This window comes from Panthera leo, chromosome F2 (assembly GCF_018350215.1).
Source record: "Panthera leo isolate Ple1 chromosome F2, P.leo_Ple1_pat1.1, whole genome shotgun sequence".
NCBI lineage: Eukaryota > Metazoa > Chordata > Mammalia > Carnivora > Felidae > Panthera > Panthera leo.
In genome coordinates, this window is record NC_056695.1 from 39081069 (window position 1) to 39102972 (window position 21904).

The following is a 21904-nucleotide window of genomic DNA, read 5'->3' on the forward strand; positions in this document are numbered from 1 at the left end:
CACGATGTTGTACTCCTGAAACTAATGTAGTGATATCATGTCAACTGGATTCAAATAACAAAATTCAAAAACAACATCCATTCTCTATTCAGTCACTCATTTGACAAATATTCACTGCCTGCCGATTCCATGCAAAGCACTATTAATTAATGTCTTCCCCTAACTTACCCTCTGAAGGTTTTTATTTTTTAATTTTTTTTTTTAACTTTTTTTTTTTTTTTTTTTTTTTTGAGACAGAGAGAGACAGAGCATGAACAGGGGAGGGGCAGAGAGAGAGGGAGACACAGAATCGGAAGCAGGCTCCAGGCTCTGAGCCGTCAGCCCAGAGCCCGACGCGGGGCTCGAACTCACGGACCGTGAGATCGTGACCTGAGCTGAAGTCGGACGCTTAACCGACTGAGCCACCCAGGCGCCCCGAAGGTTTTTAAATAAATATGTCCCTGAAAAGAAGTATTGCACTCGAAAGTATGCCACTGAACATCTGGGAAAACTGACTTAAAGTTACCAAACTCTTCCACATTGGAACTTACGGAAACCACCGTTAGAGAATACATCAAATATATAAAGCAGTTTTCAAAAAAAAAAAAAACAAAAAAAACCATTTTTTTTGTTACAAAGAACATTTTCACTATTTATGGGACACAATCACTGCTTTGGATTTACTTTGCGATTCTTGGGTCTAATTTATTTGCTAGTTGCAAAGTCTACTCTGCGAAACTCAAGAATGACAAAGGAAAAAGATAAGTGATTGACAAAAGTAACTGTGGCAAAGCTGACACACTCCTGTGGCCCTCACCTTCCTGGCCGGGAAGAGTGCCAGGTGGAGCTGGCAGATTGTGGAAAATGTGAAAGCTTTTTCTTAGAGCACTCAGGAGAGGGAGGTAAGGGTTAAAAGAGCAAACTGCAAAATATCTGTCAAATGTGAGTTATTGTGATTGGAAGCACCGTCTACTGTACTAGACTCGTGCACGGGCTTTAATCCGGGGGCTTCTTTCGCAAAACACAATGAGTATGGCTTTGCCCATAAGTCCACGGAATACAAACGAATGATCTATTTCAAGAGAAGGCAAACAGGGGCCCGTCACCTGAATTTCAGGTCTACCGTAAGGATTGAACCTGTGACTCACAGCTTCTCCCTGACTCCGTTTGCTATGGGAAAATGGCCCTTCCTAAATGAAAATCCTCTACCTGTACCAAAAAATCACAGTATGTATACAAAAATGATTCAGGATGCCCCCCCCCCCCCCAAAATGATACATGTGCTCATTTCCGGTGTGATAATGTACAGAGTGTGGCACCATGTGCCTAACTCAACACTTCTGTTTTCAAATGAATGGTTTAAGTTAATTCTACCTTTAACAAAGAATTGTTAAAAAAAAAAACAAAACCAAAAACCAATCAGTGGTTACCAAGGGTTGAGGGAGGGGAACTTGTGGTGTTACTGTTTAATGGGTACGGAGTTCCAGTTTGGGGTGATGAAGAAGGTTCTGAAGATGGGTGGTGGTGATGGATATACACCAACATGGAGGTACTTAATGCCGCTCAACTGCACACCCAGAAACGGTTAAAGTGGTCAATGTTACGTTATGTGTATTTTACCACAATGAAACTTTTAAAAAAATGTTATTAGCCTCAAAAATGAAAACACATAGAAGAACGTTATTCGTTATAAACTCTTGTTCATCTTAGACCAGTGATAAAAATCCTTCAAAGCAACTATGTCAAAACGAGCACCCTAGCTAGATTAAATGGATCGCTAACATAACGAAAACATTTTGTCACTGCTGAAAGCCACTCGTCATGCCAAGAACGTATACCTATTGCATTTTATACACACACGTGTTTATGGCTAAGATAATAATAAACTTTGTCACCATATCTTTATTGTCAGATAGTAAAAGAAACCATGGTGGGGACCAATACCCAATGCAGACTTGAGAACCCGGTTACTACAGAATTACCAGACTTACATGCAATCTCCAGGTAGGTGAACAAAACGGTTGGGAGAACAGTCTGTATTTCACATCTCCCATACACACCCTCTCCCGTTACCCCCAGAAAACTGGGCTAATTTCCGTTTGCTTACCACCAGTCCTAGTACGAGCGTGCGGACTCTCTCTCCTATCTCTGGAGAAATGTCATTGCCAAACTGCTGCAGGGTAGTAAGGAACCGTTTCAGCTTACTGAGTTGCCTGGCGCCACAGGCTGGGGGCAGCTGTTGATTAGCCAGAGAAGAAGAGGAAGAGGAGGAAGGCCCATTGCTAAAGCCATTGGGCGGCGAGGGGGCGCCATTCAAGGCTGTGGGTGAATGGCTCGTGCCATTGGTTACTGTCAAGAGCACAAAATAAGAAAGAAAAACAAGTAAATCAACGCAGAGGGAAAAGGCACAAGGAAATTACAATCAAGTTTCGTTCCCTTTAAATCTGGAGGATCCTGTGGTTTGGGAAACCGGGTGGGGGGAGGCTTGTCTGTCAAAGGCTTTGGCTTCCCAGGGGTACCACGGGTTCAGGTACTCTAGGACTGGATGGCTCTCCCCTCCTCACACTGCATGCCGGTACTCCATGCGGAAGCGGAGCCCCCATGGGAGTCGGCTGTAACCCGGGGACAGCCCTGCCTCCCGTGCACACATATGCCAACCACGTGAAATGTCTCAAACACGGAACAAACAGCGTTTTTGGATGTCAGCCTTCTGTCACAGGCTGACATCAATATAGCGGGACCGTTCCTCTCTAAACTGTTCCCCTAGAGAAAGTGTACATTTGGTGGAGACTAAATTCATCACTGAACATTTTTAATCATGTTTTGTACACACAACTGACAGCTGTGTTTATAGAAATAGGACTTTCAAGTTTTAACCTTATACCACCCAATTAGAAGGCTATTTTCTCCCCCTCATATTTCTTAACCACTTCTTTAGGGAAGATGCAAATTTTATATAAGAAGCCAAATGGATATGGTAATTATCAGAGAGTTAGTTCAAGAAATCGGAAAGGGACATCTCGTCCCAACTAATAGCGTGGATTGGCGGTAATTTGACAACTTTGTTTCCGATAAAATGTATCTGAACACCAAGATAATTCGTAAGAACAAGATTAGAGAATTTTGTGCATTTCTCACTAATGAAAATGTTGATTTTATCATATTAAAATCAATAAATTCGACCAACTCCACTTTATCCAACTCATCTATTACATGTAATTTTGACAGGTTATCTCCAACAGAAGTTTGAAGATGTCTGAAGCACTCTATCATTCTTAAAAGTTTCCAGATAATACAATAGCCCCTTGTCCCAAACGAGCACCAAAGCAACCTGTCATGAAATGACTGCTCACTAGGACTTCTCACAGAAGACATGTGCCCATCACTGTGGCTCTGGGTAACGACAAACCAGATACAAGATGACAGGGTCGCAACTTGGTGCCGCTGCAGCCTCCTGTTCCTTACACGTTTGGAAAGGCCTTTAAATGGCAGCGCAATGCCGCATAAACAGCCTGGGATGTGTATTTTGCCAATCCCTTATAATCCCATGGATCTAGTTTTGCCTGTGATTGTTCATTCATACAGACTTGATGACACACGATCTGTAAATAGTACTATCTGCAACAGATAGCATTTATTAGTTTCACAAATCCTTTAGGACAATTTTACCCGGGACTTTGAAACTGATGGAAACAAAGCTATCCACTATCCCTGCTGGAATCTACAGGAAAGGAAGGGAAGTGGCTGTTCTCTCGGAATGTTCTGTCCTTTCCTCGGACAACCCAGAAAGCCAATACACGCCACTGATTCAGGACACAAGGCCTGAGCCGAGTTGGGATTGAGTAAAGGTTTAATAAAAGTCTGACAGGCTCAAGACAAGAAAGATGCTCCTTCTTTCAGAAAGTTTTCTGTATGTGACTGTTGCCCAGAGCAATACCCCTTTTTCACGTAAGGCTTCTAGCTTTGAATCCTATTTGTAAATACCAGAAGAAAGTGGTATTAGAAGACCAGAAGCAACCTGGAAATAATTGTAGGATATTAACATGTTCCAAGGCAAAATGTACAAGCTAAAATAAGGAGCTACACATTAAGTCAAAGTAAAAATTACGGTGGTAACAAATGGAGCCGCAGCCCAAACGAATGCAATAGTCTTCATTGCGGAAATCAAAGCAGACTACAACTGTGAAGCAAAAATGGAAAGGCAGGCAAATATTGGCAGTCATACAAATTATACCTAAGATGCTGTACGTCTGCGCAGGCTCAATACCTACTCACTGGCAATTAAATGATTTGGGGGAAGGAGGCGGCGGGGGGCGGGGGGGGGGGGGGCTTCACTTCTGCAGGAAAAAAAAATTTAGACTTCAAAATGGAAACGGGAAACGCAGAAGTGTCTACTCACACGTCGTCGGTGTAAATGAACTGGTTCTCGGAGCTCCTTGAGTTGTAGGGGGAGGTGGCATGGTGGGAGGAGTCAGCCTAGATGGGGTCTTCACATCCACAGGTGAGTCTGGCATCGTGGAGTGCTTCTCAGTCCGATCTGGAGGACGCCACCATTGAACAGGTTATTTTACTCCTTAAGCACCTTCGTTGCTTTTTGTTTCTTGTTTTGTTTTGTTTTTTTTTTTTAAGTGGGGTTTATCTTTTTTACAAGCAAGTGAACAGAAGAAATCCGACATCTCCTCTCAATAAAATAGGCTGATCTACTGAAGTTTAAATCAGGACTTTATCATCCAAACCCCACTTAAGAAGGTGTAGCACAGATGGCAGGACCTCATTTGTAACTGGGTTATTTTACATCCTATTGTTATTTCTGGCTTGGGCAGATGCTACCTTGGTAGTGTTATATCCAACGGCACAACCTCACTCGAAGCTGAAGCCAACGCTAGCAAGAGGTAAAAAATAGATGAGGAAGTAAAATGGTAATAAACCTTTTAGTGAGGAACAACACAAATCTGAAGGTCTGTTATGCAGGTGAGATACTGATAGGAGCCAGCATGTTTATAAGGACTTTTTTTTTGTAACACCTGCCATGGCCTTTCCGTGCTTAGTTTCTGGCCCATTAGGAGAAGCAGGTTATGTCTCCCAGATACACTCCTCACTTCAATGTTCCTCTGCCCTGCAGGAAAACGCCCCACTACATAAATGCTGTATTTCACACAATGAGGTTACACGATTGTTTATTCAGAATTTGTGATTTGTGACCCACCGTCTTAGAAACATGAGACCAATCCTTCAATTAATAACCTCGGGCGGAGTGAGAATGGAAAAACCCCAAATAGCAAATGAAAAGGAACGAAAGGCCCTCTCTGTATTTTCTCATGAGTATGTGACAGATATGGAGAAATTTCCTGATTACCCAATAACGAACATTTGAGTTTCAAGCCTGTTTTCTACTATGCATGCTTTGCCTTTGAAATTCTGAGCTGTTTTTTCTCTGTCAAATCTATTGAAGCAACAGATCTCCAATAAAAAAGTGAGTTTTGTTTCTTTAGAATACAATTTTCTACCAGCACTGTGTGCCTGCGCGCGCGCGCACACGCGCACACACACACACACACACACACACACCCCAACAATGTCTGAGGCCCCTCAGGCAGCCTTAGGTACAAATATTTCCCACTCGGACTTTTGGAAAAGTCAAGTCACGGGGACTACTGGTCAAGAGTGGGTCTTTTTAAAACACTAGGATAACCATGGGGAGAAATTCTCAACACTGACTTTCAATGTCTATTTTTTTTTTTTTTTAAGTGAAAAATCCAAATCACTATGCTGGCAACTCCAAACCTACCTCACACCTTTATTCAGAGCCGTGTCACGAGACTTGGGTTGCAACAGAGCATAACATTTTAAAGTTGAAATAATGTCGATGCCGTAACAGGGGAAATGCGATAAAAGAATGAAAATAATCATCATTCTAATAAGAGCATTTTGATAGCCCAGTATCAGAGTCTCTTTTTCTTCACCCTGACAGCTCGCTGGAGAACCACGAATGCCCCTTTAGTCAATGCGTGTTCTGAGTGAAATGTGGTAAAAACCCACATGGAGAGCGTTTCTACCTTCATCTCACCCCTTAAAAGCTTGCCTTCCTAGTGCTATTCCAGAACACTGTAACACCCAGGATCAGTAACTCACTTAGTCTAGAAAACTACCCAAGTCAGGCAGGTTTAAAAGCGCTTCTTCAATAGTTAAATTCGCTGCACGGTCTACTCACCTCGACCAACCTCAGCAACAAGGGAATAAATAGCTTTCCGCTTATGTTGCAGCTGAGGGAAGAGGTACGGCAGCAAATACAACTCTCCCTAAATAAAGGCAAATATTTCTGTCATGCCAAGGAAGGAGGGATAGAGGGAGGCTTGCCAGAGTCGGCTGGGAGATAACAGTGGGAACTGCAGGTCCATCTGGTTTTCATTCTGCGAACACTCACACTGAACTGTTAGAGAAGGCAGTCCAGATACACAGACTTGAAGCACGTGGTTGTGCAGACAGAGGGAGGAAGAGCGGGAGGGGGCGGGGGGGGGGGGTGGGAATCGTGAAAAAATAAATAAATAAAGCAAGGGAAGGAAAAAAGCAGCAAGGGAGAAAAGAGCCCAAATGAAGAGAAAGTGACCCCCCCAGGCGGCTTCGTCCACCCGGACACGCTGAGCCTTAGTGGGCACGGCCCCTGCACCTTACTTACCTGGAGGTACTTCTTGAGCAGAACCTAAACTGGAAAACACATCTGAAACCCGCGTCTGTCTACCCTTGTTGCTGACACTGAGAGAAAAGGAAATAGACGATAAAATCGACAATGGGTGTCCTCTTCAAACTTAAGAGGATCTTAATAATAGTAACAACAGCAACAACAACAACAACGACGACGACGATGAAAGGTAGAGGAGTGATTTTTTTAAATCCTCGAAACGGCATGGCATCGATACTTTAAGAACAAGAACCACTGAGCCAAAGCATTGCAAAAACGCCACTGCTTCTAAACAGGACTATATGCATTCTGGCCGGAATAGCCAAATTTCGGCGACAGTTAGCTCCACTCTGATCAAATGGAGTTCCAACCCAGAGGTCCTACAAACTTAGACAAAGTGGGACCATATGTAACTCATTCCGTGCTGTTCAGTGCAATCAATCCAGGACGAGGAGAGATGGTGAAGTTACCAGCCAGGACTAACCCGGACACACACACAAACCCTCTGGAGTAGAGAGATTTAAGATAAATTCAGAAAATGTGTTTCAAGTATGCTGAGTCCTGTTGCATTTGTTTTGGATTACTTAAAAAAAAAAAAAAAAAAAAAAAGCAAAACATTTTGAAATATATATTCTTGAAACTTTTATAGCAAACAGCAAAAGAACTATGATTCAACCACAGAAGTATTTTTTCTCCGTTTCAAATTAGAGGATACAGTAAAACCAATATTAAGTTATAATATTTCTTATGCAATTTTTTTAAGTTTATGAAAATTATTCCTAGATGTAATTTCTATTTTTAGTTGCTGCAGGGGAATGCTGACATCAATTGAAAGCCTGGCACAAAATGATAAAAAAAGAAAAAGAAAAAGAAAAACAATCTATCAGAGCAGGAAGGTATGTATAATCAAAAGGACTGACTTGCCTCTACCTTAATGATACACACGACTACTAAATAAAGATCTCCCCTATGTGGTAACATTTCAACTCACATGGCAAATATCCAACACATATGTACCAAAGATGGCTGAAACATGGAAGAAAATGTGGCATATATAAATACATTACTGATACCATTTCAATATCCAATTCAGTGTCAGAGGCTTCTAGAAGGGGTATGTTTTCCATTTCCTTCTTTTTCTTTTTTTTTTTTTAAGTAAAAAGGAAAGGTACGGCATAATCTGCCGTAGCACTTACTTTACTTTTTGTTAGTTCAAACAGTTCCAGATGTGTTTTTCAGGTATGGAGAAGAGGCATTCTGTATTTTCCTTATTTACATACTATTTCTAGAGATGATTACTTTACGTAAATAGAAAGTTCAGGATTGGTAGACGGGACGTCTTTTCCTATCAGAGTTCATCGTGTCAATTATAATAGAAGAAATATCTTATAATAGAAGAAATACCTACATCCCAGATGTGACAGACTGAGAAACCTCTCGGTGAATTAGCAGTTGGTACAGTTAGCCTAATTTGAGTAAGTGCTAGCTATAGGAGCTACAAGATACACAATAAAGAGGAGTCAGCCCAAGTGGAACTGAAGTACTCCTACCAGAAAGGAGAAAGCAGCTAAGGAAACACAAAACTGGGTACAGAATTTGATTTTTATTTCTATGGAAAATATGGCAAATTCAGGCCTGACAACAGAATCATTTAGTGACTCCAGTGGCTGGGTGTGAGATGTTAAAGGAAACTGCCTGTAGACCAGAATGGTGGCCACCTAGCCTCCACAATGCTGCCATCTTATTTCCCTGCTGAGCACTTCTGGAATGTTCATTCCTGCTCAGGAGAATAAAAGTCAAATGCTAATAGTCTAAGCACAATGGAATGATACAATGGAAGGCTATTTGGAATAACAGACAAATTTCCAAGTTAAGACAGACTTGGTTTCGAATGTAAACTCAGCCATCAGTAGTGGGTCCTCAGGCAAGTTATGCTGATCCTGAGTTCCTCATAAGAAGAATACTGATATACACCCCTCTCTGCCTCATTAAGACCCTGGCATAGTACCTACTCAAGTCAGGCACCAGCACATGTGATCTCCATTCTCTTGTGCCTGCCTCTCCGTCATCCATTCATGGCTTTATTTCCAATGTCCTCCCCCCCGGGTCTATGCTCTATCTGTACAGGGCACCTTGGCATTCCCTGGCTTTTCTGCCTTTCATTTTATACTGTTTATTTCCTTCATCTAGAAAGATCTGCCGCACCTATCCCATTCTTCACTGCCCATTACAGATCCTCTTATAGCTTTCCCCAGGTGCCCAAGGCACCAACCGCATCATGCTTGTTTGGCCTTTTAGCATTTACCACAGCCTATGAGTACGACAGTGTGTGTGTGTGTGTGTGTGTGTGTTTATACCCAATCACTCCAACCACAGCCTATGAGTACGATAGTTGTGTGTGTGTGTGTATGTGTGTTATATATCCAATCACTCCAACCAATGAAAACAGTAAGCAATTTGATGGCAGTTTTTTTAAATGCCTAATTAAAAAGACAAATACATAACCATCAACAGCATATAAATACATGATTAGGAAGTGGAATGCAGGTAATATGGGAACATGATGGAGATCTGAAATTTACTTCAACTCTGTGATCAACTTATGTCGTCTTAGGCAAGTGTAAGAATCATCTGTTACTTCATCACAGGTGTTTTATGAAGATTTTTTTTTTTTTCTGAAACACAAATATGATCTTGTCTATTCCATGCTTTAAAACCTTTGGGAAGGTCCACTCCCCCTCTCTCTGCCCCTTCCCGGCTCACACCGTGTCCCTCTGTCTCTCAATAATAAATAAATGTTAAAAATTTTTTTTTTTTAAGTGAAAAGGGGGTGCCTGGGTGGCTATTGGTTAAGCATCCGACTTCGGCTCAGATCATGATCTCACGGTTTGTGAGTTCAAGCCCTACGTAGGGCTCTCTGCTGATAGCTCAGAACCTGGAGCCTGCTTTAGATTCTGTGTCTCCCCCTCTCTCTGCCCCTTCCCTGCTCACACTCTGTGTCTGTCTCTCAATAGTAAATAAACGTTAAAAAAAAACACACACACACAAAAAAAAACCCACCTTTGGGAAGGTCCCACTGCCCACAGAATACAAACAAACTCTTTAGCTTATGTCACAGATCCTGGAGCTCCTACTCAACAGCGCTTCTCCCTTCTTTCTTGCTGGAAAGTCCTGATTTTGTTCAGGTGCACAATTCTTGGGGAGCAGATCCTTCTTCTTTTAATCAGGTTGTCATGCTCCCCTTTATCAGCAACAGGTTTCAGAGGTGAGTGCTGTGCTCCAATTCTAGACAATGGGTCATCCAGGGAGGTCTATGGAAGTTTTGGGAAAGACTTCCTCATGAACTGATCAGAGACCCAAGGACTAAAACAGACCCTCTTCTTCTGGTAGGTACTGTTATATCTGTGATTCCTTCACTTCTCTTCTTTGGAGTCTACTTTTCTTACCCATAAAATTAGGCATCTTAGATTATAGAACTTCAGGGATCATCTGCAAACTCTAATACTCTCTGGTTTCTTTCTACAGATATGGCTTATGTTCATTTCAAAGACAAAGAAGACTACCAGAGAACATAAATCTGACAATAAAGGGACCACAAAATTATTTTGAAATTGGTGATCATAACCAGACTTCCTCTGTTCACATAAATATCTACGTCCACAAGAATGTGTCTGCATAGAAATCTTTTCCCACACACACTACAATTAACATCTATCTCTTGTTTTCAAATACCTTTTCAATCCTCATTACTAAATCTCCACTGATGATCTGGTTATGAAACAACCCTACCAATGTCCACTTGTCCCTGTTTAGTTACCATCAAAACACTCACTCGGATAGCCCAGGTTCTTAAAGAGTACTCTACACTCACATTCCTTCCTTCCTCATTTCCCATTCCATCTTTCACAAACTTCCAGTGGACTCCTAGAAAGTTTTCTTCCCCATACTGGGACCTGTCATACCTCTAATCCCATAACTACCTTGGGAGTCACCATGTTCTTTCATGACCTTGTACCAAGGTTACCAGCAGCTGGTTCCAGCACAGCACCCTGTCCAAGATGGGCAATCTCAGTCATTCTCCAACATTTTTACCTTCAGATGTGAAGGCAGAAAAACAATCTCACTCCAGAGGTAGAAGACTGTACTGCCTACTGCCCTCCATGTGAAAAAGAAGGCAACTAACAGGCAGAAAGAAATGAAGAAAAATGGCAAGAGATTATCCTGATAATGCGAAATTCTTCATTCTACTAATTCCTACAATGTGATCTTCCAAACAGCCCACAGAACCTCGTCAATCAATCCCTCCTTTGCCTAAAACCCACACTTGAAACCAAAGAATACACACTAAAATAATATTGGGAGTGTAGCATCAAGATATCATCCTAACTCCCACTGAAACTCTTCAATTATCTCTTCATTATTAATCCAAGAAATGCCAGATACTTTATCTGGCATCTTTGTAGAATCTGACTGCGTCTCACCACTTCCTCCCTTTGGAAACATTGTTATCCCCAGGATCCCAGCATTCCAACGCTCTCATTCTTCTCAGGACGTCCGGGCTGCTCCTTCTGACGTTTCTTCACCACTGTGATAATTACTCGTAGCTTCCCCCATGCTCCTTCATAGTTACTCTTGAAATCTTCTCTCTATACCTTCTCCTTAGGGACTTCATTTGTGTGGTGACAGTCACCCCATGGCTCTTATGTCGATGACTTGTACCTCTAGGCCCACCATCCCTCCCAAGTTCCGCACCCAAACATCCAGAGGGCTACTCATTTTCAACACCCTGGATTCAAACCCTCTTCATCCATCATCTCTCACCTGGTCTAATCAACAACCCATTGGATGGTCTCCCTGCCGTGCACTATTCATCTCTGTGCCATTGTCCAAATCACACCATCACGTCACTACGTATGCCAAAGATATGATCAGAGACCTTACTCCTCTCTTCTTAGTACTCTTCAAAGACCTTTTGCGATGTGAAACATAAAGGCCTTGTGCCTTAATAAGGCACTGAAAGACCACTGGGACCCATCTGGTTTCTGTAACTGCTCCAGGCTCATCTTCATTTCTCCCTTCCACACTTATCCCCACCTCTGAACTCCGTACCAAACTAACGCAGCTCTCCCAATGCCCCCAGGTCGTATAGGCTTCCCTCACACTGCACCCTTTCTTTTCCCTAGATTCTTCTTCACCCCACCACTGCCTGGTTAAGTCCATCATTCCTTTAAATCTTCTTTCAGGTATTACTTCAGCCAGGGACCCTCCGTTGACAACCCTTCCATCCCTAGCTGGCCAGGAAGGCCCTTTATTCCCTTATTACCCGGTCCAGATCCCTCTTACAGCACTGACCACACTGTATTTAGAATCAAGTCGGTCTCTCCCACTAGGTCATAACTTATTCAAGGGTAATGATGACATCTTACTTGTTTTTATATTCTCAGCACTTTGGCCCGTGCCTGATACAGCGAACGTGCTCAATAAATGTAGTATTTTAAAGGAATACATAGTACTATGTCATAAGGCATGTCTACAGTCATGACAACTTTGCGACGCCAGAACTTCTAAGAGCTTTAACTTAAAATCACCTCCATCTTTTTTCTATCATCCTAAAAGAATTCTAAAAAGAATTTCTAGGGGCGCCTGGGTAGCTCAGTCAGTTAAGCGTCCAACTTCAGCTCAGGTCATGATCTCACAGTCTGTGAGTTCCAGCCCCGTGTCAGGCTCTGTGCTGACAGCTCAGAGGCCTGGAGCCTGCTTCAGATTCTGTGTCTCCCTCTCTCTCTGCCCCTCCCCTGCTCATGCTCTGTCTCTCTCTGTCTCAGAAATAAATTTAAAACAACATTAAAATAAATAAATAAATAAATAAATGAAAAGAATTTCTATATTCTGAAAACATTAAGTTACCAAAGATAAATCTAAAAAAAAAAAAAAAAAAAACAGTAGTAAATCACTGAATTCACCAGCTTTCCAGTAATGACAACATATTCCCTAAGGCTTTTTATATAATATTAGAAAAAAGGCTTTGTAAAGCAATCTGTATACATAAGACCTACAGCCTCCAAAAGCTCCCTTTTTTTCTACAAGAATAGCACAATCATACATATGCACATTCACAACAAAGAGAAAAGCATATTATGAACCAAAAACACATTTTTTCTACATTTCACAAGCTTTTCTGTTGCTTGTCTATGGATGGTGGGATTACACATTATTTTTAATTTCTTCTTGTTATTTTTCTCATTTATTTAAATGTTCTACAATGAGCATGTTTTCTTTTTACAAGCAAAAAAACAAACATACAAAAAACCAACTTATTAGGATAAGTCACCTAAAATCAAGCATTGGGCACTGTACCAAATGCCCTGCATGCTTTACCTCATTTTAAATCTCACTATGAAAAGGTACTACAAATTTGCCCATCTTATAAAAAGGAACTGAGGCCCAGAAGGGTTGGACAATCTGTCCAAGGTTACAAGCCAGAACTCATTCCAGACCTTCTCAAGAGTCCATTACCTTCTAAAGCTAATGTTATTTTTACATGATCTAGAAAACTGAAATAAAGACACATTCAGTTAATGTTAAACTGAGAGCGTTACGCGAGGACTTCATCTCCCAATACTACTGTAACTAGCCACCTGTGACCATGTAAATTTTAATTAAAGTTAAACAAAATTTAAAACTCAGCTCCTCAGTCACACTAGCCACATTCAATAAGGTAGCTGTGCCTACCCTATTAGGGAACTCAGCCCTGGAACACTTCCGTTATCATAAAATCACAGCGCCATACTAAAATAATGGCTCTATGGCAGGAGTCCCTGGAGGTGACAATGCAGATTGAAAGAGCAGGGATGAGAAGAGGTGCCTCTGGCTTCATCCGAAACACCTTCCGTCCCATTAAGACCTTTCGTATTTTTTTTCATAGATTGGGTTTCTACATATTTCAGTTGGTAAGCTTAACGGGTAGAAAATACAAAAGTTTGAAACCCAATGACTAAAATAAGTAAACTCTCAGCTCTGAGAAAGCGGGAGAGTAAGACAGGTCATTAGTAAACATTGGGAAACTGCACTAATGAGAACAAGGCCAAGGAATCAGTGTGGAATGAGCCAGTAAGCCGCTGGGCCAGCAGCTATCTGGAATCAGAGATGACAGTCTGAAGACCAGCTTCATGCCTTTAAAGTGCATGAACTTGGGTTAAGATGGAAAACAGGCAGAAGAATGAGATGAGTCTATAATAACCTATCACGATTTCTAGAAAAATAGCTTCAATAATGTTTGGGTCATGTCCTTATGGGGATAACAATGGGAATTTCCCTTCCCTTCCTCTATGGCATGTATCTAGCTAGCACTTGACACATTTATCTTGGTTTTGAGTGTCTCCCCAACCACAGTGTCAGCTTCACGAATGCAGAAATTTCTACCTGTTTGTTAAGTCCAGCCTCCATAGCATTAAGAAGAGTGCTTGAAATAGCAGCCACTTGATTTGTTGAATGAACAAAGAAGGTAAGCGAAGACTAAAACAAAGCCAGTTTCCGACAAAACAGCCAGAGACATATTAGGAACTATGGTTACCTAGAGGGGGGCAAAGGCTGAGTGAGGCAGACAGCGTAAGTGTTCAAAGTAGACACCACTTTGCGGAGGGGAAAATGCTAAGCAGTAGAATCAGGAAATAGTTTCGATCACTCTGCTCATTTTTTGACAAAGATGAGCTGTGGACCCCAAGATAAAGCACCCTATTTTTTTAGAAAGTGTTTATTTATTTATTTGGGGGGAGGGGGGTACGGGGCAGAGAGAGAGGGAGAGAGAATCCCAAGCCGGCTCCGTGCCATCAGTGCAGAATCTGCTGCGGGGCTCAATCTCATGAACTGAGATCATGACCTGCGCCAAAATGAAGAGTGGATTGCCTTAACCAATTGGCACCCCCCAAAAAACACTCTAAACATTAACAAGTACTCAAATGGTGGTTCTAGCTAGAAAAATCAATTACTAATTTCCTAAAGTGTGGAAAGGACTGCTGGTCATGTGAATACCAGTGGATGCCAGGCATTACCTCTGTGTGTAAGTTCCTAAGAAATGTCATCTCTCTCACAGTTGTTAAGAGCTTCACTCCTGTGACTCCTGTTTCCAAGTCTAAGAACCACTTCCTGGAGGCCACTAAGTGGCCATCCAGCAGCCCCGGGTTTAGCTACCCTACTTCAACCAGCACAGCTCCATATTTATCTGCTGTATGCACTGCTGTTCTGGTTAAGACTTCCTTTGGAAAAAAAGGATCTCCTGTCTGGGAAGAGTTTGAACCCCTTGGCACAGGCAGCCGGCAAATGTTCGCTGAATGACTGTGGTAAAAATATTTATTAAGGAAAAACCAAATCACTCAAGTTAACACAAAAAAAGTAACTCCTGCGTGTGTAAAGAGCAGAAAAAGATACAGACATCACCAAGGGCCCATGCAATGAATATAAGTATCTACATAACATTCTGTTGCCAAAATGAAGATTATTCCAGAAGGTAGGAAAAAAAAAATCACTAAATAAAAAGTGATCCAAACATTTGACAATCTTTAAGTGTGGACAATTTTCCTGCAGGAATATTTGTCTTATTTGCCAGCGTTAAAGGCTATTAAGGAAGCTTGTGGAGCTGCTGAAGGGTAGTACACATATCCACTGCCATCAGTTATGATCATCCAGGTAAGAGCTGGTGAATCAGGGCAGAAAATTATGAAGGTACACAGACTATGTACCTGTGGCTAAATTGCAGACAAGTAGCAGGAGCTCAAAAAAATTTATTGAATTTAATCCAATGTACTCTTTAAAAAAAACAACAACCAGTACTGTTAGACTTCACATTATGGGCAAGGGGAAGGCACTGAGAGTTTTAGGATATACTCATTTCTAATCTTATATTATGGATAAGTATGGAGCAGAGATTAAATAGGGTAAGAAAGGCAAGAGAGGGCAGGCATTCTGGTCTGCAACAGCCTAGGCTAGAAATAATACAGGGATCCAGCATGGACGTGGCTCTTAAGACTGGAGACGAGAAGATTCAGGAAGACATTTTTATACTCTACGGCAGATTCACAGAGCTTGGTAACAAAGTAAAATTAAAACTTGAGCAAGTGGGAATCTAGAGGTGCGTGATAATGTCAAAAACTAAAACCAAAACACAGCAGGAAGAATCATCTGGAAAAAAGGCAGGATAAGTCACAGTTTACTTAGAGATATCTCTGCAAGACTCTGTTGTTTTTACATAAAACATCCTGAATGTTTTCTTGCGCATGTGCCACCATCAAATTATTCTTCCTCCTAAATGTGCTTCACCATTGCTATCAGCATCCTGGAACACCACCGTCACTCACTGGGACCTTCTAGGAACTAGTCTGTGCAACTCTTCACCCTACACTGCAATCAGTTTATCCCACAACAACTTGTACTTATCCCACAAGTTTAAGTAATCTGGTTAAACACAAAACTATTCACTCATTTAATATAAAAGCATGTATTCGAAAATTCCTGAGCCATCTACAAAGTGCCAGGTACCCCTTCAGACACAGAGAAAAGACAATGGACACACAAGAAAATCACTGCCCTCAATAACTTCACATTCTAATGATCCAATCAAGTTACTCCCCTATTGAAAGTGTTTAGTTTATCATCACTCCCAGGATAAAATCCAAAACCCTTTAAATGACCTACAACCTAGACAGATTTCGTCTCTGCCTGCCTCTCTTATCTCACCTCATATCTCACTGGTTTTATAGGTTGCAAGCTTCACCTCAACTCAGGGCCTTTCAACCTGGAAAACCGATCTCCACTCCAATTCATTTACTCAAGGAAGGCGTTCTGGGTCCCTTCCAAGTCCCCTGTATGGGAAGCTCTCCTGTACCATCTAATTGTTCTTTATTGGGCTTGCTGCAACTATTATAAATAACTGTATAATAACTTGTTGGTCTAACATCTCCTACCAGACAGCAAAATGCTCTGTTATGGCAGGGAGCGTATCATTTCATCTCACGTTCTATCAGACATCAACTGAGTCCCAGAATTTAGCATGATGCCGAGAAGCTAGAAAAAGTTAAAGAGTGGAAAAACACAGACATCTTTCGATTTAAAAACACAGATTTGGAGGTAACCAGACAGCAAAGCAATTGTATTCTTCATTCCCCTTCAGACAGTTTCAAGGCTTCTTCAATGATGGAAATATTACAAAAAAAATGGTGACAATAATGAAACCCTTCTCTATTTACACTCCATTCCCACTTCAATGGGGCTTCCACTGACACCATTCCACCCAAACCACCCAGCCACGGCACAAACTCTAGTGATTAATCCAAAAATACCGTTCAATCTGTATCTTACTTGGGTTCTCAGCACCATCTGACCTGTTCAGCCGCTTCTCATTCCTTTTCTCTTGTGATACCGTTCTTCTAGTCGCTACGAGTTTTAGTGAATTCTCCCGCCTCTGGCTTCTCCTCTCTGGCAGGGCCTTAACTCCTCTTCTGAACTGGCTTCATCCCTTCTAGTCTCTGAGGCAAGCCTTCTTGGCCTTCTCATCTCCTGTAAATAATCCCGCCAGGGCTCTATGTCTCCCGGCAAAGGACGCTCTTGGGAGAACCAGTCAAGTCTTCTACCTAGCTTCACAACCCCTTGGCAGCTGTACTTAGAACCAAATCTAACACCTGCCTTGGGAAATCTGTGCCTTCTGCTGTATCTCAATCCCCAGCATTGCGTCACTTCCCCCCACAGTTGACCAAGCCCAAAACACCACAATCATCCTCAGACTCCTCCCTCCATACCCTTCTCCTTCCAAGTCCAATCCACTCCCTGTGTCCTATCAATGTCACTTCTAAACACACTTAGGATCCACCCTTAATTTGCCCTCTGGCCTGGGCTTCAAAATCTTCCAGAGGCTCTGAAGGGTTTTCTCTACCTCCACTCCCTCTCTGCACAAATCCCCTTCCTCCTCGCTTCTAGAGAAATAACTCTAAAATACAAATTTGACAAAATCGTCTTACAGTACTCCTACACTATGCAATCTACTTCAAATACTTGTACAATTATAAAAGTTGATCAGGACAAAAGATAAGGTCCGTATCTTTTCAAATCTGTCTCCAGTGTCTAAACAAGGATCTTGCACACAGTAGGTCCTTAGGTAGTTTGCTGTAATAAACTATTTTTTTAATATTTTATTTTTTTAAAGTAATCTCTACACCAGACGTGGGGCTCAAACTTACAACCTTGAGAGCGAGAGTCACACACTCCGCTAAACTATTTTTTAAGAAATTAAATTATCAATGGGGCGCCTGGGTGGCTCAGTCGGTTGAGCGACCAACTTTGGCCCAGGTCATGATCTCACCGTTTGTGAGTTTGAGCCCCGCATCGGGCTCTGTGCTGACAGCTCAGAGCCTGGAGCCTGCCTCAGTTTCTGTGTCTCCCTCGCTCTCTGCCCCTCCCCCACTCATGCTCTGTCTCTGTCTCAGAAATAAACATTAAAAAAATAAATAAATAAAAAAGAAATTATCAAGATTTCTGTTCTGTGTCCACTTAGTATACACTGTAATCATTAAATCTAATACAACCCCAACCAAAATACTAATAGAATTTTTTCCAGAATTGTACAAATGTTGTAAAAGTCAATCTACAATAAAATTGAAAATAGAAAACTTTGAAAATAAAGTGTAATGAGGAATTTGATAAAATGCGCCATTTGATAAAATGCACCATTAAACTGTAATAATTTGAACAATATGCTACTGGTACAGAAATAACTAATTCAGCAGAATAAAATTAAAAAGAAGCAGAAATATATGAAGCTCAGAAACAGACACACATCACCTAAACATTCAGTCCCTGATAACGATGACTTCTAATACAAGGAAAAGAAAAAGCAATTCAATTACAAACTCTCTCAGGAACTCCTAGACAAAAATTTGGAGGAAATAAGGTAAGCACCTTTCTCACACCATATATCCAAAGTCATTCATTTCTATGTAAATAAAATCTTTAACATAAAAATTTTAAAAATACTAAATATATAGGTTACATATTAAGCATATAAGAATACATACATATTAATTTAACCTGAGAAAAGATATTCTAGTAGTAGATATTCAGGTTAGTAGATATTCTAACCTGAGGAAAGATATTCTAACCTTGTTAAGAAAGGCATAACCAGGGGCACCTGGGTGGCTCAGTTGGTTGAGCATCCAACTTCAGCTCAGGTCATGATCTCAGGGTTCATGAGTTTGAGCCCTGCATGGGGCTCACTGCTGTCAATGTGGAACCGGCTTCAGATCCTCTGCCACCCCCCCCCCCTTTCTCTGACCCTCCTGCCTCCTCTTTCTCTCTCTCTTTCAAAAATAAATAAACATTAAAAGAAATACAAGTTATCTACAACCCTATGGAGAAAAAAGTTTAACTTTAAAAGTTTAACATTAAAAGAAATACAAGTTATCTATAACCCTATGGAGAAAAAAGTTTAACTAGTTAACTAGTGTAAAACAATATACTCATTTTCACCTAACATATTGACAGACTTTTTAAAATGACAGACTTTTTTACAGTGCCGGTTGGTACTATAACTAACACACTTTTGTAAAATGATACCAATTTTCTTGTAGGACAATAGGCAATATGTATCAATTGTCTCCAAATTCTACATATCCATTAATATATCAACTCCACTCTTTGGAAATTATCCTAAATAAACAATATCAAGTGTACAAAGATGTTTATAATGAAGAAGACCAGAAATAACCTAATTGTCCAACAATGGGCATTTGGAAATTCAAATTCGAATAGAATCATAGAGTGGAACTTAATGATTGTGTATATTGACATGGAAAGAATCTGAAATATACCAAGAAGGGGAAATAGTTACATAGCTACATGCTTTACAAGATCCTGTTCAAACAAAACAAAACAAACAAAAACATATTTTAAGATAGCTATAAATCAATAGATGTGTGTGTGTGTAAGTGTCCAGAAGGATATGTATACAAAGGATCTACAGCAGAATATTAACAGTGGCTATCTCTCAAGTCAGTGCTTCACAATGGGACAGAGCTTTCAAATACACTGTTAATCATGCTGTAAAAAGCCTGTTTTATATTTTTGGCTCGGTTTTAACACTGTATTTAGATCATTCTAAGACCCTCATATTTTCTCCTTATAACATCTCTGAAGTTGGGACGAACACTACAAAACCATGGAGTCAAAGCACTAAGCAAAAGCGTTTAATGGCAGCACTTTTGTTTCCCCTCCGTGAGTGATTCACAAAATAACTGTATGCCTTAAAACGAATTTAGGTAAACTATAGCACACCCAGATTTTTCTAGGAACGAATCTATCGGTGAAAAAAATTTAAGGAAGAATATACTTTGTTTTAATTGGAGCTCTACCAAGACTGTCCAGCTTTGGATTGAAGGGGTGAAAAACTGGGATTCAAGATAACCAAAAGGAGGGTTCCAGGAGGTGGGGTTCTCTACAGGGGCTGAAAACCCTTGAACGCCTCACAAAGGTAGAAGTGCCTTATTCACCTCAGAATCCCAATCGTCTAATAGTGTCTAACATCAATGTTTATTGAATAAAGGAATGAATGCTATTTTAGTAACAAAGAAGTTCACACACAGTAGCAGAGAGACAGAAAAGAAAAGAACTACAGGTCATGGGGTCAGGGAATCCACAAGTCTGCCAGAGCAGCATTAGAGTAAAATCCCCAAATAAATGATCACATTCTTTATAAAGCATTCAAGGAGCACCATGCAACATCAACAGCACCCTCCACATAAAGGAGTCTCACTGAAAAGCTAAGTCGTCTAAAAAGGTCCCCAAAGATAAGTTTGAACTGCCTACGAATTACATTAGCGAATTCTTTACATGTAATGATGTTCACACATCAACTGAGAACCGAAGTGTTTAAATGGACATTTCTCTTTAGTTTATTATGGTCAAAGTATAAGGAGATCAAAATATATTCTATATAGTTGTATGACTCTCACATTCATCATTTCTTAATAGATTCTGCCTCAGTTAATATTTTGCATAATACCGTTTTTCATGGAGGCCCATAACCTTATTTAAATTAATAAAGTAATTCAGAGAAGGCGCCCTAATTAGTTAATTGCTAATAAATATTCCCTAAGGACAAAAGCTCAAGTTCTTTTTTTTTTTTTTTCTTTTTAAGTTTACTTATTTATTTTGAAGGAGGAAGAGCACAAGTGGGGGAGAGAGACAGATAGAGACAGAGGGAGAGACAGAGAAACTCAAGCAGGGTCCACACTGTCAGTGCAGAACCCACCCCAGGGCTTGATCCTGACCTGAGCCAAAATCAAGCGTCAGACGCCCAACCAACTGAGCCACCCAGGCACCCACCCCTCAAGTTCTATTGACCAAGGAAGTAACTTCACATGTATATTCAAATACACCTAAGTAAGTCTATTTTCACCTCCCCTTATTTTAAGACCCTTTAAAAAGTCTGTATACCTTTTAATCTCAGGAAGATCATTGGGGAATCTAGAACTATAAAATTCTGGATAGCTAGAGTTTGAATGACACATTTTTACAATTCACACAGCACCTTAATTAAGTTCCAGGGATATGTCTCAACTAGACACATAAATAAAATTCAAGTTAATAAGTCCTTAGTGTAGCTTCATCTGTATATATACTTTAAATGTGGGTAAACATGTTATTACATTAAGATGACAGTCTAAATTCCCATCCATTTACTAGGAATCATTTATATTTCATATAGCACTAGAGATGTCTTCTCTGAGCTCATGAAGAATTATAATGAGGGGAAATCAAACCAAACATTGATGGACAACTGCAAAGAGCATTCATTCCATGTACAAATGAAAAATGTTCCTGGCTAGAGAGCTATACGATCATTTTCAAAAACACACCCTTCTCACCACTGTCAGATAAACTAATCACAAAAGTAATAAATGTCTAAATACAAAGGAAGTTATTCTCTGACAAGGTTCACCACATTATTATTAACTTGCTCTTAACAATAACTCAAATTAGGATACATCCGAAATCATCCCTTTGATAATATCACTACTACTCCCTTGAAAAGCCAAGTGGTAGAATTTCTGGAACATGGCAAGAGAAGTCCACCACTGAAGTCCACTGGGATTGTGAATGCTGACAATCCTTGAGTGGCATCAAGTAAAAATGTTGAGAACCTCTGTTTTGAGGGATCAAAAAAACACTTATTAGGTGTATTTCCCTTCTCAAAAGTACTGG

At 40.7% G+C, this 21904-nt stretch overlaps 1 protein-coding gene across 10 annotated transcripts in view; it reads right to left on the reverse strand.

Annotated features, from left to right (window-relative positions):
• RUNX1T1 (RUNX1 partner transcriptional co-repressor 1) overlaps positions 1–21904 on the reverse strand; it is a 154531-nt gene that overhangs the window by 69579 nt on the left and 63048 nt on the right. For 7 of the 10 annotated variants that reach the window (XM_042923327.1, XM_042923321.1, XM_042923328.1 and 4 more), the window contains 2 exons: positions 4379–4516; positions 2087–2328 (listed from right to left, as the gene is read on the reverse strand). In XM_042923327.1, the coding sequence (XP_042779261.1) occupies positions 2087–2328; positions 4379–4516 (380 nt within the window). Of the gene's footprint in view, positions 1–2086; positions 2329–4378; positions 4517–6190; positions 6267–6655; positions 6733–17011; positions 17317–21904 lie in introns of those variants that run through there. The other 3 variants (XM_042923324.1, XM_042923326.1, XM_042923323.1) reach the window with 3 other exon arrangements.